The sequence below is a fragment of the Protopterus annectens genome, chromosome 7.part0 (assembly GCF_019279795.1).
Source record: "Protopterus annectens isolate FY-2018-M chromosome 7.part0, PAN1.0, whole genome shotgun sequence".
NCBI classification, from domain to species: Eukaryota; Metazoa; Chordata; order Ceratodontiformes; family Protopteridae; genus Protopterus; species Protopterus annectens.
Genome location: NC_056739.1, coordinates 1,087,578,112 through 1,087,602,072, shown reverse-complemented (window position 1 = coordinate 1,087,602,072; position 23,961 = coordinate 1,087,578,112). Strand labels below are relative to the sequence as shown.

The 23,961-nt window shown below is 38.6% G+C and overlaps 1 protein-coding gene across 13 annotated transcripts in view; it reads right to left on the bottom strand.

Annotated features, from left to right (window-relative positions):
* NEO1 (neogenin 1) overlaps nucleotides 1-23,961 on the bottom strand; it is a 2,116,015-nt gene that overhangs the window by 143,765 nt on the left and 1,948,289 nt on the right. For 11 of the 13 annotated variants that reach the window (XM_044077664.1, XM_044077658.1, XM_044077653.1 and 8 more), the window contains 2 exons: nucleotides 20,497-20,589; nucleotides 3,409-3,567 (listed from right to left, as the gene is read on the bottom strand). In XM_044077664.1, the coding sequence (XP_043933599.1) occupies nucleotides 3,409-3,567; nucleotides 20,497-20,589 (252 nt within the window). The remainder of the gene's footprint in view (nucleotides 1-3,408; nucleotides 3,568-20,496; nucleotides 20,590-23,961) is intronic. The other 2 variants (XM_044077666.1, XM_044077665.1) reach the window with 1 other exon arrangement.

Genomic DNA, 23,961 nt, shown 5'->3' with positions numbered 1-23,961 from the left:
TGTTGCACTTTTGGGAACGGCTTATGCAATCTCTCTCCTTAATCTTTTTAACCTCCTCTGATTAACATGCAATATTTTATATGCTCTGCTAATCATCTATTTAACAGCAGCTTCTACTCTAGACTCAACTAAAAACTATCAGTGTAGGTCTTCACTTGAAATTCCCCTATTCTTTCTCTTTGCCTGTACTCTGATATCAATCCCTGATAGGGAAGGAAATATTTAGCCTGCAATCCAATTGTCTTCTTGGCCTCTTCCCATTTTATTACCTTTCCTTTTTAGTTATTTTCTCCCAGTACCTTGGTTCCTTTGCAAGTTTTCCCCAGTAAATTCCAGCCACCTCTTGCCTATTCTCTGTAACCCTAAATGCAGTTATCCTCACTGATAGAATCTCTCTTCTCCATTCTCATCTTGTCTTAGTGCTTAGAATACATTAAAAATACAATATTCTGCACGACTGTTTTCCTGTTAGGATTGGCATCCCAAATCCCACTGTTCCCTTATTTCTTAACCCCCCCCCCCCATTTTCGTCATCATCCCTTTCCACTTTAAAATTATAACTTTCTGCTTGTGTTATGTACCATAACTATGAAGCTCTAAAATAACCCTTCAAAGCAAGTAATCCCAAACCACCTTATTCTGTTGGATCAACTTATCCCACATGACTCTTGCACTCTTCCCCTTAGATAAAAACCTTCAAGTGTTTATTAATTACTGTGCACAACTTCTTCAATAGTTGATAAAAATATGCCTGCCCTGTATATAAAACTAAAGGGACTAAAAGATTTTCACTGCTTATGTCTTGTTATCCATAACCAAGAGCTTCCGGTTTCTTAGTTTTGTATCATCTTTTTAGTGTCTTCCTACATATCCTTAGCTGCCACAACATAATCCTTTCTAACCCATACTCCTAAATACTTCATTTTATCATGTCTCCATAAATATGGATATTGCTGAACCAATTCATGCATGGATACACAAGTTTACAGCTATAGCCTTTGTCTTGTCTTCATTTATACCTTGAAAAGACTTAAAATGATCTTACAATGTTCCACAACATGGCGATGTCCTTTTCTGATTTTATTAGGTACCAAATAATATAGTCTGCAAACAAAGCCAAGTTTTATGGATTACCACACCAATTGCATTCGAGTCCCTTACGTTCTTTACCAAAGGCTCTAAATATAATGCAAACAGCAAAGGGGAAAGAGAACAACCCCGTCTGGTTCCTCTATTCAGAGACAACTTACCAGACAGGAACTATCAGCTTTAGTTTTTGCTTCGATCCCTAACATGTCCTCCTAATAAATGTTTTATTGTATCAGGGGAATGCATAAGCTCCCATTACTCTACTCATAAAATCCCAGGTTACTCTGCTGAATGCTTTCTCTGCATCAAGACTCACCAACAACAGTGGTAATTTCTTATATTCTGCTTCTCTCTCTGGACCATCATTGCTCTATTAATATTGTCAAATGTTTGCCTTCCCTATACAAAACAACATCAGTTTTGGCAACACCTCTGTCATTCTCTTAGCAACTACAAACACTTTATAATAATGGTTTAAAATTGAAATGGACCTATATGAAGCTGGGCCCGATTGGTATTTACAGTCTTTAGATATTACAGCCACCAACATGTTCTTCCAGGATGTTGGTGCATCCCCCTCCTTTTAAAATATAGATAGATCTATTGTTAAGAAATTTGGAGAAGAGTGTGTGTGTGTGTGTGTGTGTGTGTGTGTGTGTGTGTGTGTGTGTGTGTGCGCGTCTATTTTGGGCAAAACTGAGCTAGGTGATTAAGTAGGAGAGGATGGTCAACTGAATTAAAGGTTTTTTTTCACATAAACAAATATGGCCATAAACAAACCCTTGTTCCTGTTGGAATAAACTGTGTCAATAGTAAGGAATAAGACAACTGAAGTATTAAACTCTGAAATCACTGCTGCTCTGAGGAACTGTGTACATGTTTTGAAAGATGAATTATTTGGAATGTAGGTTTTATAAGCGTTTTCTGGATAAGGGTGATAACTGCAATGAGCCAGCAGTGATCGGGTTGAGTTTTAGGTCAGTTTTTTTCTGGAAGGGAAATGATTGAAGATGGATGGAAGTTAGAGAGGCACTGAATGCATATGAGGGGATGCCAAATACATCTATCTGCATTTTTGCTAAACTTTTGGTATAGATGGAGATAGTAGACTGGTTGGGAGTTTTTGTTAGTAGCTGACTGCATTACTGTCGAGAAATCTGAACGTAAATGGGTGGGAACAAAAGTTTCTTCAGGTAAGAACAAGAGTAACTATTGAGCTGAGGTGAAATAAAATGGTGGAAAATAATATTTTAAGCTGAGTTGGAAGTGGGCTATTATCAACGGGACATGATAATGTTATTTATGCTACTTTAAGTCTTTCATCCTCTGCCCACTACAGTTTCTTGTCACCCAGCAGTGTTTTTGCTGTGATCTACAAAAGTGGATTCAAATGGTTTAATGATTATACTGTTTTAGGAACCAGATCAGAATAAAGTCTGGGTTCAGGGTAGATTTCCATTTCTGTCATGCAGCACATCTCTGTCAAATCTGAGCTTTTAGCTCTGGAATTAGCCCAGGGCAGTGGTTCACTTCACCTTGCTTTTCCTTACTGGACAGAGCACCGGAAGTACCATGAGACAGAACATAACAACAAAATCACTCTGTGCGGGGGGGGGGGCAAGACTGATGCAGACTGCTCGCCTATTTAGCTGTACATTTGACCAATGTTATGGGCAAGGGCAAAAGTTTAGTTTCACTTTTGGGATGTTCAAAAGTCTGGAAGTCAAGCAGGAAGGGTACATCTGTGACTGTGCTTAATTTCCATGGTTAATGGATGCTATTCCAGCTGAGATTCTTATGATAACTGTATCTTCATAAATGTGTTAAAATGTATTCTTACTAGATTTAAACGCACCTCTGATTAGTATAATGTAAGCAGCAAGACCAAGACTCTACCAGGTATAATCAAATTGGTCAGCAATTTTGTGCCAAAAATATTTAGCATCCTTTACAAGTACTTGATATTTACGACAGCAGATGAGGCTGTTTTAATGACGAACATGAATGAAATATTCAAATGAGGTAAAAATGTTAGCTTTGATGTGCAGTACAGCAGCTTATTAAAAAGTAAACCTCATTCAAAAAGGCAATCAACAGCCTCCTCCTGATTTTAGATATTGCAGCACTTTGCTACTTTGTCTTTTCACACTTACAAACAACTCAGGATTCAAACTATGTTCCATACTTACCATTAAACCATCATTTTAACAGCTGATTTTATGGCCAGCTAATCAGCAAACTTAAAAAAACACTGTAATAAAAATAACATTGATTAGTTTCCTTGATGATGAAGTAATGCTCAGAATGGAATCTTCTCACCTGTGGAATGTGCCCTGTCTATATGAGGGACGGAGTTACCAAGTGGCCGTGAGTTGATCTGATGATGAAGGTAGCTGCGGGTTGGGGAGGCAAGGCCGCTGGAGTGTAAATGGTGATAAGGGTTATCAAGGGAATGGATGGGATGAGCGCTAATCACAGCTGTAAATGAAGACAACACAAATAAATGATATACAGATGGACCCTTCCCCCGCAAACAAAATGGTACACAGTGCAAAATGACAGTTAAAATCTGCAACATTTTCACATTGTACATTAACAAAGACTATACAGTCACTAAACAGTAAGAATTCATCTTCCAAAAATCAACTGGTTAAAGCAATGGGTTAAGGGCAAATACATTAATTTATTCTGTGCATTCTTCAGCTATTCCCCTTTTTTTGGTAGGTGAGAGTGGACAAGTTTTTTTCTGCTTGCCAGTTCAACAGAACCCTCTCACACATTATCAGAGACACAAATTTCATCAAATACTAAACAGACACAGTCTCAATGATTTGACATTTATCTCATAAAATATGCCTGCTTGCCACTTTTAAAATTAACATATACGTTAAGACAAGAACACTGGGTGATCATAAAAGAATCAAAATGGAAGACATTTTATTCCCCCCTCATTGCTAATGTTGTGCAGCTTAGCACCACAATTCACACTGCACTCAGTAACCCTTTTCTCATCCTTGAAGTGCATCACACTGCTGCTACACACAAGATATGGATACACACACCCAGTTATCTAGTGCCACTAAAGACAATATGATAAAGTTTTTTCCCATGTACCATCAGGGTATTCAGTGTTTAAAACACACATGTAAATTCACACCAAGAAGCAACCAAAATCCTGCAAAACTACATGAGAATACAGTCGTTTGCAGTCTATACCTTCTTCCCTATGCTGCTTCCTTCACTTTCTAATACTCTTATACAATATAATTCCTCTTTCCATGGAAAACAAAGTAGAAAATTAATCTTATCCCAGCAGAAAGCGACAAAGGAACTCGTCTCCTAGGACCTCTGCAAAGCATTCTCATTTTTTTTCATGAGCTGTATCCATTTTTTCTGTTTTATTTATACATTAATAACTTGCTATAACTACAGATCTTATTAAGACATTTGAATAAAATATATCAAAATCACCTGACCTACTGCTGACAAAGTATATTATACATACCTACTGCTGGCCACCTACCTAATGCCTTTGTGATGAACAAAATATCCTAAGGTAAGCTTTACTCAAAAAAAAATTGTGCAAGGGTCACAATAAACCAGAACACTGAAATAAAGATAGCTACTAGAGCATTTACTGCAACAATCCCATAAAATGAAATTGGAGACCAAGGTAGTAATCTTACTACCACCTGCTGTACCGGCACCTCCAAAAAAAATCTGAAAATCCACAGCTACATTAAATATAAACACTGACATTACCCACAAACATTTATGCACAATCTTACTTTAACAAAGGATTGGCTGCAGGAATACCATACATTAAACAATTGTGTAAGAAAGAAGACAGTAGTGGATAAGTGAAGCATCAGTGAGAACTAGCATATTCAGATCCTGTGCTGTCTGAAAGGAAACTGCTTAAGTCCAAACTAAAGCCAGAAGACAGAGATCATAGGCTCGGCAAAGGAAGCTTAGACCAGAAAATAGGATGAATACAAACTATAAACAAGCAAATGAAGGAAGGAAGAGGTGCAGTAATGCACTGCTGTGGTGGTGTTTGAATGTGTGGATGGGGAAACCACTGCAGCTAAACCAAAGAGAAACTCCTCAACAAGTAACTACATACAAAAGGAGGCCCCTTTCTGATTAAAAATGGAGCACACGTTAGTACTCTGCAGGTTACAGAATAGGAAAATCATCACAGATAACTTGTCAAAAAGCTGCTCACAACAGTCAAAGGAGACAATGTGGAGGCAGTTCATAGGTTCATACTAGGCTATCTGTCCTAGGGCATTTATAAGCCTAGCCAGAATGTGTTTGGCTTTCGCCACCCACTTTAAATTTATTTTGCTATGCCCTTTTTCGAGGTTAGTATACTGTGCCTCTGTCTAACAGTGACACAGAAGTGATACCCGGGGTAAACCTATGATCTCCCATCCACTCATCAAGATTCCTCTTGAAGAGAGTCAATTAGGGACTCTGCCTAACCTGGACTGGGATTTTATTCCAGAGTGAAGGGAGCCTCTGGGTTATGAATCTGTCCCTCCAGCATGTCCTATTTATTTCAGTGCTGAGGTTCAAGTCTCTTGAGCGCGTAGCTCGATGGGATTTGGATTTTCTGAGGTGCAGCATGTCCATTAATCCGGGTTGGACATGGCTTTATACGTCAGGCACAGATCGCCTCTGAACAGGCGGTATGCCACTGAGTAGAGCTGGAGTTTCTTTAACCGGGCAGCATATGGCATCTGTTTGAACCCTTTGATCCTCTTGGTGAGGTACTTTTGGGGTCTTTCCAGTTGCTGCAGGTGTCTGGTAAGGTACATCCCAAAAGGAGCATTGTACTCAATTATGGGCCTGATGAGGGATGAGTAAAGAGGCACGATGACCTCCCCTGATCTAGATGTGAACCCCTTCATGATTAGGTGGGCTATATAAAATGTTTTTCTAACCACTTTGGCCACGTGGTTGTCAAATGAGAGATTGCTATCAACTTGGGTCCCCAGGTCCCTAATTACTTCTTCTGGATGGATTACCACCTATGTGGTAATTTGTGGGCACTTTGTTTTTGCCAAAGGGGATGACTATACACTTTTTGGCATTTAGCTTGAGGCCATGGCTCTGGCACCAGTTGTCTGTTTCTATGAGGCCCTTTTGGAGGATGCTTGTGTCAGCTGGAGAGTCGATTATGGCGCCCAGTTTGCAGTCATCTGCGAACTTGGTCAGCCACAGTCCTTCCGTGTTGGCCTGTACCTCCGAGAAATATATACCGAACAAGAGAGGTCCCAGGACTGAGCCTTGTGGGTCACCACTTGTAACTGGTTTGGAGTCTGACATGGCTCCAGCAATTCTAACCATGTGGGTTCTGTCCTTGAGCCAGTTTGCAATCCATCTAGTGACATAGGGGTTTATATTTAAGCTGGTGAGCTTATCTATAATGCCCAAGTGGGGTATTGTATCGAAGGCTTTTGCGAGGTCCAGGTAGGCTGTGTGGACCACCTTTCCCTCGTCAATGGCCTTGGTGACTGTTTCAAAGAAATCAACCAGGTTTAAGAGGCAGGATCTGCCCTTAAAGCCGAACTGGGTAGGATCCAGTGTTTGTAGGTCCCCAATATCTTTATTTATGAGGTCCATGATGATCCTTTCCATAGCTTTGCAGACCAAGCTAGTCAGGCTTATGGGGCGATAGTTTCCAGGATCCGTTGAGGCACAACCTTTATGGAGAGGGACCACTGTTGCTGTACGCCACTCTTTGGGCACATATCCTGTAGTAAGGCTGAGATTGAACAGTAGTTTTATGTTTGGGTTTAGCTCTTCTTGGAGTTTATGTAGGACGCAGCCCGGGACACCATCTGGTCCCCACTGATGCTCTGTTTTTTGCTTTGGAGAGGGCGGCTCTTACCTGAGCATCTGAGATGTCAGGGGGGGCAGCACTCTGCTGGGATAGATATTTGCCCTTTTGGTGGGGAGAGAAGTTTGCGCTGAACCTGTCAGCTAGGATGTTGGCAATGTCTGTGGATTCAGTGTATTTTTTGTCATTTTGGATCAATTCTGAGCATATCTGGGAATTACCACCCAGGTTCCTAACATAACTAAAGAAAGCCTTGTGATTATCCTTCGTGTCCTGTGCAATTTTTCTCTCGAAGCTGGCCTTAGACAATTTTATGTGTGCCCGTAGTTTTTTGCTAATACTGATCAGTGATGCCTTCCCCTTTTTGGGATTTTCCTCTATCATTTAGTAGCTTCCTCCTTCTATTGTATAGTTTGTTTATGGCTGGGTTCCACCAGACAGGACGTCTGCCTTTGGAGGATTGGGTCTTGGTTTTATTTGGGATCGCATGATCCATGCATTCCTGAAGGTGTTCATAGAATGCGTTTATAAAGGATTATGCGGTCTGGGCCGTATTTTCCACAGGCCCGGGGGCTTTGAAGGATTCCACCTCAGTTTTGAGGAGTGTGAAATTTGCTTTAGAGAAGTTTTTCACTGTGGTTTTCTGGGCAGGGGGTGGGGTCGGGATGTGAATATCCAGTGAGATTAGTTTATGGTCTGAACTTACCAGTGAGGGATACACTTCTGGTCTGGAGCATAGAGTCCCCATGTTGGTGATGATCAGGTCCAGTATGTTTTCCCCTCTTGTGGTAGTGGTAACAAGTTCTTCCATAGCATTTCAGTTTATAAATTCTAGGAACCTTTGGGCTAGGGTGTTGGAGATAGAGTAATGCTCCCAGTCTATGTTTGGGTAGTTGAAGTCGCCCAATATAATGGTGTTTGGAGAGACCTTCATATTTTCCAGTGTTCTCAGGAAGGCCGAGTGGGGTTCCTGGGTTTGGGAGGGTGGTCTGTAGCAGGCTATAAACTGGAAGGCAGTTTTACCCACTGTTAGTTGCACATGGATAGTCTCTGATGCTTTGTGCTTTGCCACCAACCTGGAGGTGTGGGTATCTTTGATGAATATAGATACTCCCCCTCCTTTTGTGGTTCGGTCCAAGTTTTGGGGCCGAAAAGCATGGTATGAGGTATAACCTGGTAGTGCTGGGGTGCTCTCGGGAGCCTGAACCAGGTTTCTGTTACTGCACAGATATCGATGTTCTCCATGCTAAGGAGAGTTTCGAGTGCGTGCATCTTGAGGTTTAGACTTCTGGCGTTGAGTAGCATTACTATTAGTTTCTTATCCCTTGTGATACCTATGGAGGTGGGTTTGTCTTTTGAGCCTTGCCTAAAAAAGACACTATGGGGGTAGCAAGAGCCTTTGCCAATAAGCCCAGGGGTGACAGGTGCAAGCCGTCCCTAGCGAAGCATCGTGGCTTGTCGAGCATATCATCCCAAGCTGACAGGCATTGGATCCCCTTTGAATGACACCAGTACTTAAGCCAATTGTTGAAATTGATCATCTTGTCTTCATATTGTGGCATCATTCTTGGTGAGGGTAAGATGCTACTCAAGGTCAGGGTCATACCGGCCTGGGCTACATGCTCAGAGAGCTCCTTTATGTCTCTTTTCATGTAGTCCAGGGAGGTACATCTCAGGTCATTCACACCAGCATGGACAATGACTGAGTCATATTTGTACTTGCCTTGGAGTGACCCGAGTGCTTGTGTTATGTGGCGGATCCTAGCGCCCGACAGGCTGCTCACAGTGACCCTCTCCTTGTTCAGCCTGGTGAGCGGGACGTCAGTGTGCCTGAAGATAGAGTCACCTATTACAAGTGTATCAGGTGTGTTGTTTAGTCTTAAGGGCTGTGACTGTTTGGCACACTGGCTTTGTGAGATATGTGTTGCACATGTTTTGTTTTGGGGTAGCGGCTGCTTGGGTGTCTGCTTTGGTGGTCTCTGCTGCTTCAGCAGATCTTTATTTAGAGCCTCCGAGTATGTTTTTGTGTGATTATGTGTTTGGTTTGCTGTCGTAGTAGGTCTATGCGAGACTGGAATTGTAGTGAGCTTCCTTCTCCTCCTGACTGGTTATGCCAGTACTGAGTTGAGAGAGCTTAGCCTCCAGTTTGGCTATATGGTTGCATCTCTCACATGTGTTGGAATTTGTTGGGAGGAGGAGAGGGTTGTCTGTGTACATGAGGCAGTTGTAACATTGCCTCAAGATTCCCAGATTCACCAGCTGGACCGGAGAGGAGACTGACAACTGACCTTTGGACATGCTAGAATAATATTGGGAATTCCTTAATAATTGAAAACCAGGGCCAGTGGGGAGTGAGGGTGTAGTGCTTTTAATTTTTAGTGCTGACTTATATAATTGCTTTAGTGAGCACGTGCCAGGTAACTTACGTGCAATGTGTTACAGGTAACTTAAATGCAAAAATGACAAACAGTAACTTTCTTTCAAGTGAAACAAAGAAACAAGTACAGTAAGCAATGCAGATATCACTAGTGATCCACAGAAGCGCTGAGAAGCCGCATATTAGGTGGAATTAGCGTCCCAGGGAAATAACAAGCAAACAAACAACAAGCATATAAACAAAGCTAGATTCAGCAGGCCTGGATCTAGTCTATGCTACAGCAAACAAGGTGTACCAATTTCAGTAAGATACAGTTCAAATATTCAGGCACTATAAACCTTTAACCAGAAATTCCCAGCTCAGAAGGGCAGAGTCCAGCCTCTTCTCCCACAAGAGTGCAGACCACAAACCTTCTTAATGTAAAATAACTGGCCTGAAGCCCAAGTGCTTAAACCAGAACTAATACACTTTATGAATAACAGACAGTTGCAACAACTATACTGCTACAGAAATATGAGATAACAGTAGCATAGCTAGGATGGGACAAGAGGCACAACTGCCTCAGCTACAAAGTGTTGAGGGCACAGTCGGCTGACCGCAATCTCTTTTTAATGCAAGACTGGCTTTTTGTATTTGCTTAAAAGCTAAAAAAAATATCAACTAAAACCTGTGTGCTATAGTGCTCTGTGCAGGCAGAGTATAAATTGTAGCAACTGTCTGCTACAGTTTAAAAAGAAGAATTTTTTTTAAACTAAAACATGAGCAACATAGCACCCATGCAGGCAGGGTACAACATGTAGCAACTGTTTGCTACATTTGCAAAAGCAGTTTGCTACAGTTTAAAAAGAGGATATGTTTTAAATTAAATCATGAGCACCATAGCTCTCCATCCAGGCAAGGTTTAAACTGTAGCAACTGTTTGCAACAAACAGTTTACTACAGTTTAAAGGGGGTTGTGTGTCATGCATCTGGCCACCTGATTTGAGTGCCAGTAGAAGGAATTTTTTTTTTTTTTTGCTCTTCAGTGAAAGCTCTGGGGGGGGGGGGGGGGGTACAACAGGGCTCTAGCTAATTTTCCAGTCTGGGATATACAGGATAAATGGGAAAGTGTTAAACAAAGGGCTCTCCTTCTGTGAAATTCTAGTCCTGGAATGCGACTTTGACTGTCCCTCAATATTACAAGAAAATCTTAGCCAAGCTAGGAGTTTTCACTGTGCGAGTCCTTAAAACCTCTTCTAAAAGAAGATGATGATAATGGGGTATATGTAAATGACCCCTTAAGGCCGTCAGGTATTTCAGCTATATGAAAGTTATGAATGCCCATGACTTTTAAGTCTGTTAATGGTCAAATTCAAGCCAAACCTCACTTATCACCTTGCACACTGATCAACAGCTTAACTTACACACTCCTAGTGTGAAAAGAAGAACTTCAAAAAGGAGTGACAGCTAAACTGTTTTTGGGGGTAAAATTCAATTTCTAGTTAGTACTTACACTGCCTGGACTCCAGCAAAGAAGAAATTTAAAGAACATGAAAGAAAACCAACCAGAAAAGATGGAGAGAAAACACTGGGAAGGATACTGCAGCTGCTCAGCAAAAATGCAGTTCAAGTTTCAGCTTTGGTTCAAGAGATGGCGTCCAGTAATTTAGAGGAAAATAAATCAAATGTACAAAGAAGTGATTACAACAAATTAAATACTGAAGGAATACAGCAACTCAAATGACAAAAGGCTGAAACAAAAAGCTTTAAACTAGCTGTTCAGATGAACTCAAAACTGCAACAATCACAGCTTGAAATTAATAAAAAATCTGGCTGAGTATGAGGTTTCCCAAGGTAAGCTGTTTCAACAAAAAGAGTTAAAAGACAGAGCAGGCAAGGAAAACCTGAGATTTTCTGTAGTACCAGTGAAGATGGAAAAGGCAGACTATTAATTTTATGAAAGCACAAATAAGCAAATGGACTAGTGTTCCACAGCAGGATTTGTTAACTGAAAGGGGATACTAAATGCGTGCACGAAACCAGGACATGAGAAAGCATCCAAGGCCTATACTGGTAAAGATGCAATTACACCAGCAGAAAGAGTTGGTCCTGACAAAACTATGCCACAAGGGATATGTATTAAAAACTGGAGATAAGAGAGTACATGTGTTAAATAATTATGCACTGCACACCACATAAAACAGAAACAAATTGATCCCAGCAATCAAGGAAAGTTGAGGAGCAAGTGAGAGATTCAAGCTGCTGTATCCAGCTGTCTTCAGAGTATTTTTTCCTTGGGGATCAAAGACATTTTTTGATGCAGAACAAGCTGAGAAAAAAATTTTATCCAACAAAAATTGAGCCAGCAAGCAGAAGGGACTCTGTTTCTTATCCTTCTGATAATAATGTTCATACAGAGTCTTTACCATTGAAACCATTCCCAATGTTCCAAAGGAAAATGCTTGAAAGACCGAAATAAGCAAAGGTGTTAACTAGAAGGATCACGAGAGCCTTGAACTTGAACCAGTGTCTGGTTTAGGAGATGGAGATGAACAGGAAGACAACCAGTAACACTGAAATTAGTGAATAAATGGGAGACTATAAAGCATTAATCACATTTACGAAAAATGGCTTTGCAAGACATCGTGTCTGAAAAAGACTGAACTTTTGTTATGTTAACTTGTGGGTGGCAGTAAAGCATAAAGCAATTTATGTCATTAATGTTTTGAAGGACACTAAAAGAAGAAAACAACTGTAATATTAGCATTTGTATAAAACATTTCATGACATATGTTATATATGCTAAGGCAGTTTTGTGTAGTGTGTAGTAAGGGACATTTTAAATGTGGGGCAGTCTTTTCAGTGACTGCTGTTATGTGTTACAGATATTAATGTAAACAAGTACTTGTTTAGTTGTAAGAAATACAGGCTTTACAGTATAACAAGAGAAGAAAGACTGGACAAAAGCAAGTTTAATGTCATCAACATGCTGTGATCTCAGGCTGCAGAGTCTGGGTTGTAAAAGTGCACTGATTATACTACATGTAGAATTAAGATATTCTCTCTCTCTTTCTTTTTTACAAAGGTGAATGTCTACATTAATGCCCTTAGCTTAAGTTATAAACAAGTGTTTTTCATAAACATGCAGACTTTTAAGAAACTGATGAAAGCTATGAAAATGCTTAGATTTATTTTATATCTGCAAAGATATTAGCTCATTTTTTTTCCATTAGCAAATGTTCAGTGGTAGTTGAAAAGTATGCAGCTGAATGCAGCTGTACATTCTATTCTGAGTGAAACTGACAAAGATTCATTACAGAGTCCTCTTCCATGGAAAGGAGCTGTCTGCAGGTGCAAGGAATTCATTTTGAAAGTTCTGGGAATTAAATGCAAAATTTAAAGATTCCATGGCAAGCAGTTCAGTGAAAAATAAAGTCTGAAATTATGGGAAGTGAGTAAGAGCAGCCTCCCTAGCATCCTTAATAATTTAATGCATTTAATAAAACAGTATACAATTTAGGTTTATTTAAAGATAGTAAGGTGAATTTTTCTTAGGGCTAAAAATATTTTCTGAAAGCATACAAGCTGTTTTTCACATCCCGGAGGGAAATAGACATAACACAATAAACAGCAATCAGTGTAAGTGGGAAAAGAGGCTGTACCATGCTTTAGCTTAGGTAACCTTAATTTTAGCTTACGTAATGCATGTGGGTACAGCTGCTGATTTTTGGCAACTGTTCCTATCTGGAGGGCTAAACTTCTTTTTTTGAAGATATACATAGTTGTGTTTTGTTCTATGTTAAAAGGGGATGGGGTGCTTTGAAAATGTATTTAATTTTTCTTTGATGGTTTTCATTAAAACAAAAGTCTTGAAAGTGTGACATAGGTTTAAATTGAGTTGAGTGTGCTTGTAATACAAAGTTGTAAAATCACATTTAAAAAAACTGTCATGTATAATAGATGGGAAAAAATAGCATTTTATCATGATGGCTATGCTATTATCCATAATACAGTGGAATATAAATGCCCTTATAGCTATACATAAAAGAAGAGTATTGAATTATATCAAGAAATGCAGAGTGCAAACAGCAATGCTACAGGAGACACACTTGGAAAGAAATGATTGTTTCAATTGTACATCAGGGAAACCGGAAAATGGGAGTAGTTATACTAATTGCTAAAGCATTTCCAGCAGTAACAGAAGAGCAGAAAAAAGATAATAGTATTTTTGTGGTAATAAATGGATATTCAAAAGAGAGGGGGATTACACTGCCATGTATTTGTAGTCTACCAAAAACTGCTACTATAGAGCTTAAGAAAATTTTGGGAGAAATAATCAACTTTCAGCAGGGAATATTACTTATAGGGGGGGTGGAACTTGACTTGTCATAGTTAGGATGTATCAGTGGGACCCGAAAGGTAAAAATATAACAAACGCTGGTAGACTTCTGAAGAAATTTATGAAATATTTTGTACAGGTTATGTAAATTCAGTAGTAGGAACTGTGACTGAACTTGCATACAGTGGATATAAAAAGTGTACACACCCCTGTTAAAATGCCAGGTTTTTGTGATAACAAAATTCAACAAAGTATTAGTTTAAGGGTGTGCACACATATGCAACCAGCTTATTGTATGTTTTTTTTATTTTTTTATATTTTATCCCCTAACAGGCTTGTTTGTTTTTCAATTGAATTGTACAGGTTACAGGTCACATTAAAGGTTGGAAAAGTTTTGAAATTATTTATTGTGGTCTCATTTTTATATCACAAAAACCTGGCATTTTAACAGGGGTGTATACACTTTTTATATCCACTGTATTATCCAAGATACTACAGCTAGGCTAGACTAGACAAAAAAATGCATTTCACAGGAGCAATTGCATTTAGTTAAAAGCTTCAACACACATCCAATAAATAGTTTTTATTGGTGCATGGTCTGAAATAAGATAAAAATGCAAGCTTATGAAGTAAAAATGAGACACTGACATTTTATCACTTGCCTATTAAAAATAGAGGAATTTAAGGAATGGGTAGTAGAAATTATTTGATAATTATTATGAAAATAAAAATATCTTCAGAAATTATAGCTAGTGAGTGGGATAAAAAGAAAATTGGGTTTAAAAAAAAAGAGTAGAAATAAGAGAGACAGACATCGTTAAGAAGAAATTGGAATTACTTAGAGAAAATGACAAAGGTTAAAGTACTGCAAAATTAGCAGGATGCTACAGAAGAGGTGGAGCAAATGCGGACTGCTACAGAGAAAAATAAGGGACTATCTGGATAATATGCATAAGTTTAGAAATACTGTTTTTTAAGCAACTATTTTCTGATGACTTCAGAGCACAAAAACTTTTAGCACAATGCAGCAGAAAGTAAAAAGGGTTGTTGACAAACTTTAGTAGCCTATAACAAGAAAAATAACCAGAGATCCTGTAGAGGTTTTAAAGATATTTCAGAAAGTGTATGAAAATTTGAATACAGAGAAATGTGGAACTCAAGAAACAGAACAAATAAAGATTTTTAATAATTAAGTATGCTAGGGTTAGAGGAACATGAGGTTCAACAACTAACAAATTAAAACAGGAGGGGATGAAATAAAAACAATGACAATTTTCAAAAAAGTCCCCAGGAACATATGGCATTCCTGTGGATGTATGGAAGTTAGAAGGGAAGAAAGTGATAAAGATCTAGAAGATTTTGCTTAACAGTACTTTAAAACGATGGGAGGCAAGCACCAAAATCTTGGAGAAAGCTATAGTGGCTGTATGTCCAATCAGTCCCAGCTGCATGCAAATCCATTTCAATTTTAAATTATGATTATAAAATGTTTATGTATAAACTATGTAAAGGAATGAAAAAGGTGCTGACAAAAGTGACAGATATGGATTAATGTGGTTTTGTGGAGGGGAGACAAACATTTTTTAACATTAGTAGAACAATGATGATCCACAGGGAAGGAAAATGAAACAAAATACTGCTGCTGTTTGTGGGTTTTGATGCAGAGAAAACATATGACACAGTAAGTTGGGATTTCAAGAGTAGGGCAATGGAAGCATTTGCATTCCCTGACAAAATAAGATTAATTAGGATGATATATGAAGGACTGGAGGCATGAATTAAAGTGGGGGGCTCCGCTCTAAGTTGTATCTGAACAGAGGAACCAGCCAGTGGTGTCCTGTTTACTTTTTACTATTTACTTTACATATAGAGCAACTGGCAAAGAAAATAAGGGACTCGGAAATGCAAAGACACAATTGGTATGGCAATCAAGAAAAGTTGGCTTTATTTGCAGGTGATATTACTGATAAATCCAGAAAAGGACATCTCAGAGTTGTGGAACATTTTGAGACAGTTTCAACTCTTTGGGATATAAAATGAAAAAAACAAAGGAAATAGCTGTAAATTATGTACCCACACACAAATTTATTCAGCAATACCCATACTTACGGGGACACAATAAGATGAAGTATTTGTGAATATGTATTATAAGGGCTTCTTTTAGAGCTGCTAAGGATATGTGGGAAGAGACTAAACAAATAATAATACAAAAACTAAGAACCCGGAAGTTCTTGTTTACAGATATAAATAGTAAGATACAAATAGTGAAATGGTTTTTAGTCTTTCAATTTTATGGAAACGGTTTTAAAGAATAATTTTATTTATTCTGAGGGTGAGTTCTTCTAACAATCTAGTGGGGTAGCTATGAGTGTTTGTTGTGCCAATATTATTTTTTTTAGACGTGGGAAGAGAAATCTGTATTCAGTTCTCTGTTTCTTCAATGTCGGAGGTTGTACAAATGTTATTTGGATGATATGTCCATACTCTGGTGTGATAAGGAGGACAAATTAAGAGAATTTATTTTTTATATTAACAGCAAGACAGAATTCCCGAAGTTCACTTATGAGATCATTTAAGTTAATTTTTTTTAGATATCACCATTCACAAATTATTTAATACTAAGGGATTTAAGTCTGCTATTTATCATAAAGGGACATTCTCCAATTCATACCTTTATTACACCAGTGCCCACCCCTTTCATCAAAAAATGAGTATTGTTAATGGGGCAATTATATCAGGATTAGTATAACTTCAGAGGATAATGACTTTTGAAAGAATGCGAACTAATGAAAGAGATGTTTTGGGATAATGATATAGTTCATTGTATATCATTTGTTTAATTTTCTTGATAACTGATTTATTGATTAATTGTTTGAAGAATAGTGGGGACGGGGTATTTAAATTGGTGTTCTAACTGATTTGGTAGCATCTGAGGAAGTCTTAGTACAGACGAAAATGCGGTTTATAGTTTGTGTTATTAAAGCTGTTTTTTTTTTTTTAATCCAGAGTCATGCCTGCATATTTCTGAAGTGCTGGTGGATTGTTCCTTTCAATTTTATATATGGGTCAGGCATATTTTTATCACCCAGAAGAGAAACTGTGGACAATAATAAAATTATGAAAACTTTATCATTCAAAATGGAAAGGGATGATGCTAAAGCAGGGAGGAAATGCAAGAAATAAGGAAACAGTGGTATTTTGGATGCAGACCCAAAGGACAATAACAACCATATAAATCATTATATTTATAAAGTAGCAGAAGATATTGTAAGACATGAGAATGGTGAAAGCAAGATAGGGTACAGAAAATAGGCAATGGGTCTGGGATTTACTGGAGAAACCTGACAAAGGAACTAAGATATTAAGAGCAAATAACTAAATAGGGAAAGGTAAGAGAGTGGGATTAGGCCAAGAAGACATTTGGACTGCATGTTAGAGACCGACTTCCTTACCAGGGATTGATATCAGAGTATGGGCAAAGAGAAGAGGGGAATCTTAAGTGCAAGGTCTGCTCTTGTTGAACTTGTATTCAAATCTAGGACAGAAGCTGCTGCTAAAGGGATAATTAGAAGGGCATATAAAATATTGCATTACAACTATAGGAATCAATAAGAGGAGGTTAGAAAGGATTGGGAACAGAGACTGGAAAAGCCGTTCACAAAGAAACAATGGGAGGATATATGTATGAGTACCAAATACACAACAAGTCTAGAAGATTTAGGATTTTTGCTTGGAAGTATTTACATAAGTATATTTATACCCCAAGTACACTTCAAAGAATTTCTCCTCAGGTAGACAGCAAATGTTGGAGATTCGATGGGGAAGAAAGAGGTAACTTGGAACATATCCTTCTGGGAGTGCAATGAGTTTGCAGACTTTAAAAAATTCTCTGCAGACAACTATCAGAAATACTGTGAGCCAACTGGTAAAACTAAGGAAATTATTTTTTTGAGCTAGGATACAAAATCGGAATTGCCTAAACATAATAAGGCCTTGCTGAGTCTAATTATGGTGGCTACCAAAAATCAAATACTAAGAAATTGAAATCAATGTCTAAAACATCTGTACTAGAAGTAGTGAATATAGTAACAGAGATAAAACAGCTGGAAATGGGATCTTTAGAAAAGGGTGGAAGCAAATTACATAGAAAAAATGGAATAATACATGCAGAATATTATTCAGGAGAAAGAGGAGTGAGGTTTAAGGAAATGCAGGAATTTAGCAATTTATGTAATGTTAGACTGATGACAATTACAAAGATGTATGATGTATAATGTATGTAAATGGAAAAATGTCTTTTTTGTTAATGTATGTTTGCCTTTGTCTTAAGTGATAATAAAGGTGTTTAAGCAAAGGATAATGTCTTTGGATGATTAGAAAGAATAGGATGACTGATGAAATGGTGCTGGGTTCGCTTGACCCACTGGTTACTCTGATGGGTGACCAAGGTGATATGGTAGAAGCCAAACATGATGCAGAATGGTGTTAACAGACGTTAAGAACAGAGGAAAGGAAAATAGTTCATAGGAAAAAAGTGTGAACAATGATTATGAACTGAACAATGATAGTCATTTTTTTTAGATTTATTATCAGTCATGAAGCAGACTGTGGAAAGAATCCAGAAAATTCTTTCTGAACAAATGCATATATATATATATATATATATATATATATATGTGTGTGTGTGTGTGTGTGTGTGTATATATGTATATACACACACACACCCATATACTAAACCCAATGTGGATGAAAAAGTAGGCACATCTGCAAGGTTCACTCTAAGATGTGATTGGTGTCCAACAACATAATGCCAGGCTTAAAGGTTTCCTTTGAAGAACGGTTGAAAAAGTCCTTAATTCAATACTGCCCACAGCAGAAAGAAAATGGCATTGCGTGCCAAACACCACTTCTAACTGCACAGGCAAACAGACTGTGATGCTCCTACAGCGCTGAAGTACACACAACTGACAAGTTATACTGTTGTTCATATCTTTCAGCTGTCCAGATCCGCCTTGTATTTTGGGCTGTTCCTCATAAAATTTGCAGGTTTCTGCAAATCACTGAGGACTGAAGCAACTAAATAATACTAGATAATTAAAGAGGTTTGACTTTCACACTTCATATCTTTCAGAAAATACACAATATAAAACCTGTTATTCTAACAACTTTCTAAGTTTATAGGAGCAATATTTAAAATCTGTCCCTATTTTTGCGCCTTTGCTTCCCCTCTATTTCTGGCTTTGTCCAGATTTCTTGCGATTAGAGGTCGAGAGGTACGACTGTGATGCAACTTTATTTTGCAAATAAATGCACTGAATGTAGTCAAAGTAGCTTAAATCTGATAAAAATAGACTTAATTTAATTTATTTTTTTGCCCAATTAAACATGTTTTAACATATTTAAACTGTTTTTCAGAAACAGTTGTGAACAGCACTCAGACAGCCATCAGTGCTGAGGAATTTCGCATCTCATTGACCACAGTAACTGCAGCCCGAATTACACAATGGTCTTGAATACCATACATACTGATATTTCATTACATGGGCAGTCACGTACCAAGTTAAACAAACTGCACAGTGAAAAATCAAAAGGTTCTTTTGTTAAGTGAATTAAAATTAGCCCTCAACATGGTGATTATGGACCATGGAAAGTATTCTCCTGTGTTAATAATGGAATGCCGAATCAAATAAATACATTCTAGGTTTGCAGTCAGACGTCTCAAAAGAATCACAATTATCCAGTCAGTACAACAAAGACAGGGATTCCCAGATGCAGATTAGTGGAGCCTGAAAAAAAGATCAAAGGAAACAACTGTGGCCTGCAAATGGAATCAGTTTTACCTATTCTGTTTTTTTACTTGCCTGATGTGTGCAGGTGTTCTGCACAGCCTGAAAGGAAATGTAATCCTCATTACAACTGTTCGCTTGAGATACGCTCACAACCACTTTTTTGCCATGTCAGTGTGTTAAAAAGCTTTAAGTTTAAGTATATGTTTGACTTTTTCACAATCTCAAAACATCTGGGCAAGAAAAGATGGTAGAAGCTGAAGCAAAGTTGGAAAGTTAAATATGGCAGTAGCAGTCAACTTCAAGCTTGCAAAGGACATGGAAAGGAACCAAAGACATACAAATGTGCAAAAACAGCAAGGAAAAGTCAAAGGACAGCAGCAGTCCTGCTAATCTGCTTACATGCATGTTTAATTACTGGTTTTACATCCATGTTGGTTTTACATCCATGTATGTGGTTACGCTGAGCTCTGGGAATATAAAAAAAAATGTTTTTGTTGGCACCTACTACTGCTACTAATATCAATGCCAGCTTGCCACTATTTATGGCCACTTTATACTAATAACACCCATGTCACCTTGACACTATTTGTGAACACCTAATACTAATAAACACCCACTTCAGCTTGTCATTAGTGAATGGGCAATAACAAAATGTTTTCAAATAATCCTAGGAACATTAGCTTTTACAAATTCCTCAATTTAAGAAAAAAAGTGAACACTTTATGAAGATAAACAGAGATTTTCTGCTCAATACTGTAACGCAGTCCAACAAATGTTCATTTGTAACACTGCCTTCATCTTAACCAATTTAAGACAGGAATTCTGCCACAGCTACTGCTTCCCTTAAACCACTTCAGAACAGAATGACATCACCAAAATAACTGCATATACTTTCAGCTGTGCTGGAAACATTAGAGGGCTCTCTCCTAAAACAGGTTAGTTACCCTAAGTTTAAGAATGGTCCCCCAAATCAAATTTCTGCTGTCAAAACAACTTTTAGTTGAACTTCACGGTGATTTTTCACCAGTCTATATCACTAGCAAGTCTTCCTAAAAACGCTGATTAGTAAACTTACGTTGTGGTGGCTGTGTGTCAAATGGCATCATCATCTTCGGCCTCAACCCTCTCCTTCCTGCCAGGGTAGACATGCTGTCCTCAGACTCATGTCCTAAGAAAATATATAAAAAAAAATTTTAAAACAGAACTGGTACCTTCCCAGTAACTACTTTGTTTCATACTGTAATATTCCCAACGCGTAGACTCGCTTTCAGAAAGGTACAGCTGTGAGTCCACTAAAGAAATCACCCACATAATCACATGTGCACATTTTATTACCTGAAAATACCCACTCTGTCACATTTGAGGCTATTCCTGCCAGTACTTGGCACTTAATGTCAACAAAAAACTATGAAACTCACCAAACAAAGGCATCAACAGGCTACATGAGATGAAACAAGTCACAGAAGTAACTCAGGTGTGAGTGCACATCTGTACAAGTCTAGCTTTACTTTTATTTACTTTTTATTTTATTTTGGTTTTGTTTACCAGGTCTGTCCAACAAGGTTTAATCAAACAAAAAAAAACAAAAAAAAAAAACAACAAAAAAAATATTTTCAGTAGAGGCCCGGGAAGAAAAACTAACATATAAAGAACATTCTTAAACAGACATTAAGTAATATATATTAACAATTGCACACAAAGTTGTTAGAGCAATTACATTCATATAAGATAAACGCAGCTATTACAATATAAAAAATCCTAGCACATTTAACATTGAGTTTATGAAGAGGTGAATTAGTGGGTTTATCAAACCGATAACAAGTCTGGTTATTAATGCTTACAAATTCAAAGAACATGAAGTGAGGGAAGAAACTTGGTAAGGCAGAAAATGTTAATATTATAGTTAAGATGCAGGGTATTAAACAGGTTCAGAGTCATTATATATGTCTATCATAAACGTAATATTAAAAGTACAGAGGTGTGGTGGCAAGCTGTGTCACAAAACTATTTATATGGCTCAGAGATGCTAGTAAAAAAAAAAAATATATTCAGTTATTGGTAAATAATGGTTGTGGGGCATAGGTTCCGAAGTGAAAAATGGTTTGATGATATGGAAAGCTGAAGATTACTGTGGTATTTATCCTGGAGATATACAGGAGCTGACAAATGAAAGGATTTCAGTGGTAGTGGGATGTGGTTCCATGATTTAGCTACGCAATTTGAGTGTAGAGAGTTACCTGCAGTATTAGATTTGTTTATAATGATCAGTGACTTTTCTTTACAGCATACAATTCTATTGGAGGAGTATAAGCTGTTAGGGGCTGTGCAATGTTCTGCCTTATACAGAAGTTTCTGTACTGCAGTTAGCTAAGAAAGAGTTAGGTGATGTGGTAGTCCTAACCAGTTTAATTATCGGAATGCTAATCAGGGGCGTGTTCTCTTGCTATAGTTTACTGCAAATTTGGCTATTTTATTATAACACTGTTCAAGTAGAGTGAGGCAGCATAGAGGAGAGATGGTAGTAAAAGCAGAATCTATACATCTTCTGGCTAAGTCAGCGAGGTAGGTTTTTGCTCTGTGTAATTTATTTATTTTTGATGCTTTTTCTTTTAACCACATGTGACAAAGGTGGTCAAATTTCAACTGGTCATCTATGACTGAATGGTGAGTAAGTTCATCCCCCAAAAGGGCACAACTTGATGACCCCTCCACCTGCTCCTCCCTTCAGCATATTTGTTCAACAGCAGCAGCCAGGAATCCCTCAGTGAGGCAAGAGCCCTGCAGTCCATTCATTCTTGCATGGGAATTACCCATAAGTTTGCTCACTATGCAGAGACTCTAGTAGCAGGGAGCACACCAGCTTGCTGTTCCTTACATATGACCAGCCCTCTTCCACCCGTAGCTCTTCCAAGCTCTGTTACAGCTGTCCTCCCAAGGGAAAGCACACTTCCACATGCTGAACTGTCCTCAGCTTAAAGGGCACATGCTATGCAGGCTCGCTAGACCCAGGCTCCACAAGGAAAATATTTACTGCTACTCTGATAGGTGTCAACCATGTGGAGGAGCCGCAATCACCTCCTTCACCCTTCCCCTGCACAGGACAGGTAAAGCTGGCATGAGCCACTCACTCCCATCCTCCCCCTTCTGCTACAAAGTCATGGCTTTATTCCTCTACACCATGGAGTTGTCCTGTGGTATAGTTAGGGCTTCATCCCTCTACACCACAACAATGGCCTGTGGTACAGTCATGGCTTTATCCCTCTACAACATGGTGTTTGGCCTGTGGTACAGGCAGGGTTTTATCCCTCTTTATTCACGATGCTGGCCTGTGGTATAGTCATGGCTTTTATCCCACTACATCATGGAGTTGGCCCTGGGTATAGTCAGGGCTTTATCCCTCTACACGGTACAGTCAGGGCTTTATCCCTCTACGTCATGGAGTTTGGCCTGTGGTACAGTCAGGGCTTTATCCCTCTACATCATGGAGTTTGTCCTGTGATACAGTCAGGGATTTATTCCTCTACATCACACAACTGACTAACCAGTAGGATCTTTATTAAGAAATACCCATACAATTAGCAAGGCTCTGAAGCTGGCAAATGACACAGTAAAGCTGTTTAATAAGTTAGCACAACAGTATATGTTTATATACTGAAAGCATAAGTTAGCACAACAGTATATGTTTATATACTGGGAGCATAACTTAATACAACAGTATATGTTTATATACTGGGAGCACTGCTCCAACAGCATTCAATTTGCTGCAGACTTGTCTACCCAATTCAGTCGGACTTCCAGAGTGCAGAGTGATTCTGTCCTATGACACGGTCATCATAGTGATGCAAGATAAAAATCGAAGTCCACTCCACATAATCTTCAGTTCTTTTTGGTGAGAGATGATATCATCCAAACAACTGTGCCTGTGGAACAAGCAGGGATACATATCAAACATAACCTCCTGGCACAACAGATTCCCGCAGTTTGCAGACTCAAAGGAAAGACAGAGGCATACACTGAAAAGGTACATCGGATCTCTCTTATTTTCACATTAAAAAAGGGCCGAGTCAATCCTGCAGCAGCATAGATCCCAGTGTCTGAACATCTGCTGCTATGGTAAGCTATTACAAAGCTGTACTACGTTCATTATAGGGTTCACTGCTGGAATGGCACTGATAAAGAATGGAGAGTGTACAAAAGCAGTGCTTGCCATTCCCATACTCACTATTTAGGAAGCCGACACGAGCTGCACTACTGCATGGACAAACTGCACTTCTGGAGACAGCATCTAGCTTATAACGTTTAGAGAAAGTGTTAATGGTGAGCCAGGGTAGCCACTTCACGAATGTTCTGTGCAGACAAATTTCTGTAAAGGTAGCTGAAGCAGCTGCTGGTCTTGCTGAATGAAGTCCAACTTGTCCTTTCAAGGTCTTTCAGTGATAACAGAAGGAACTTCAGTTAGCTGGCCTGGACACAAAGACTGCTGGAATACTAGTCTACCTAACTTACTTTTTTTTTTTTTTAAAGATAAAAATAAACAGTG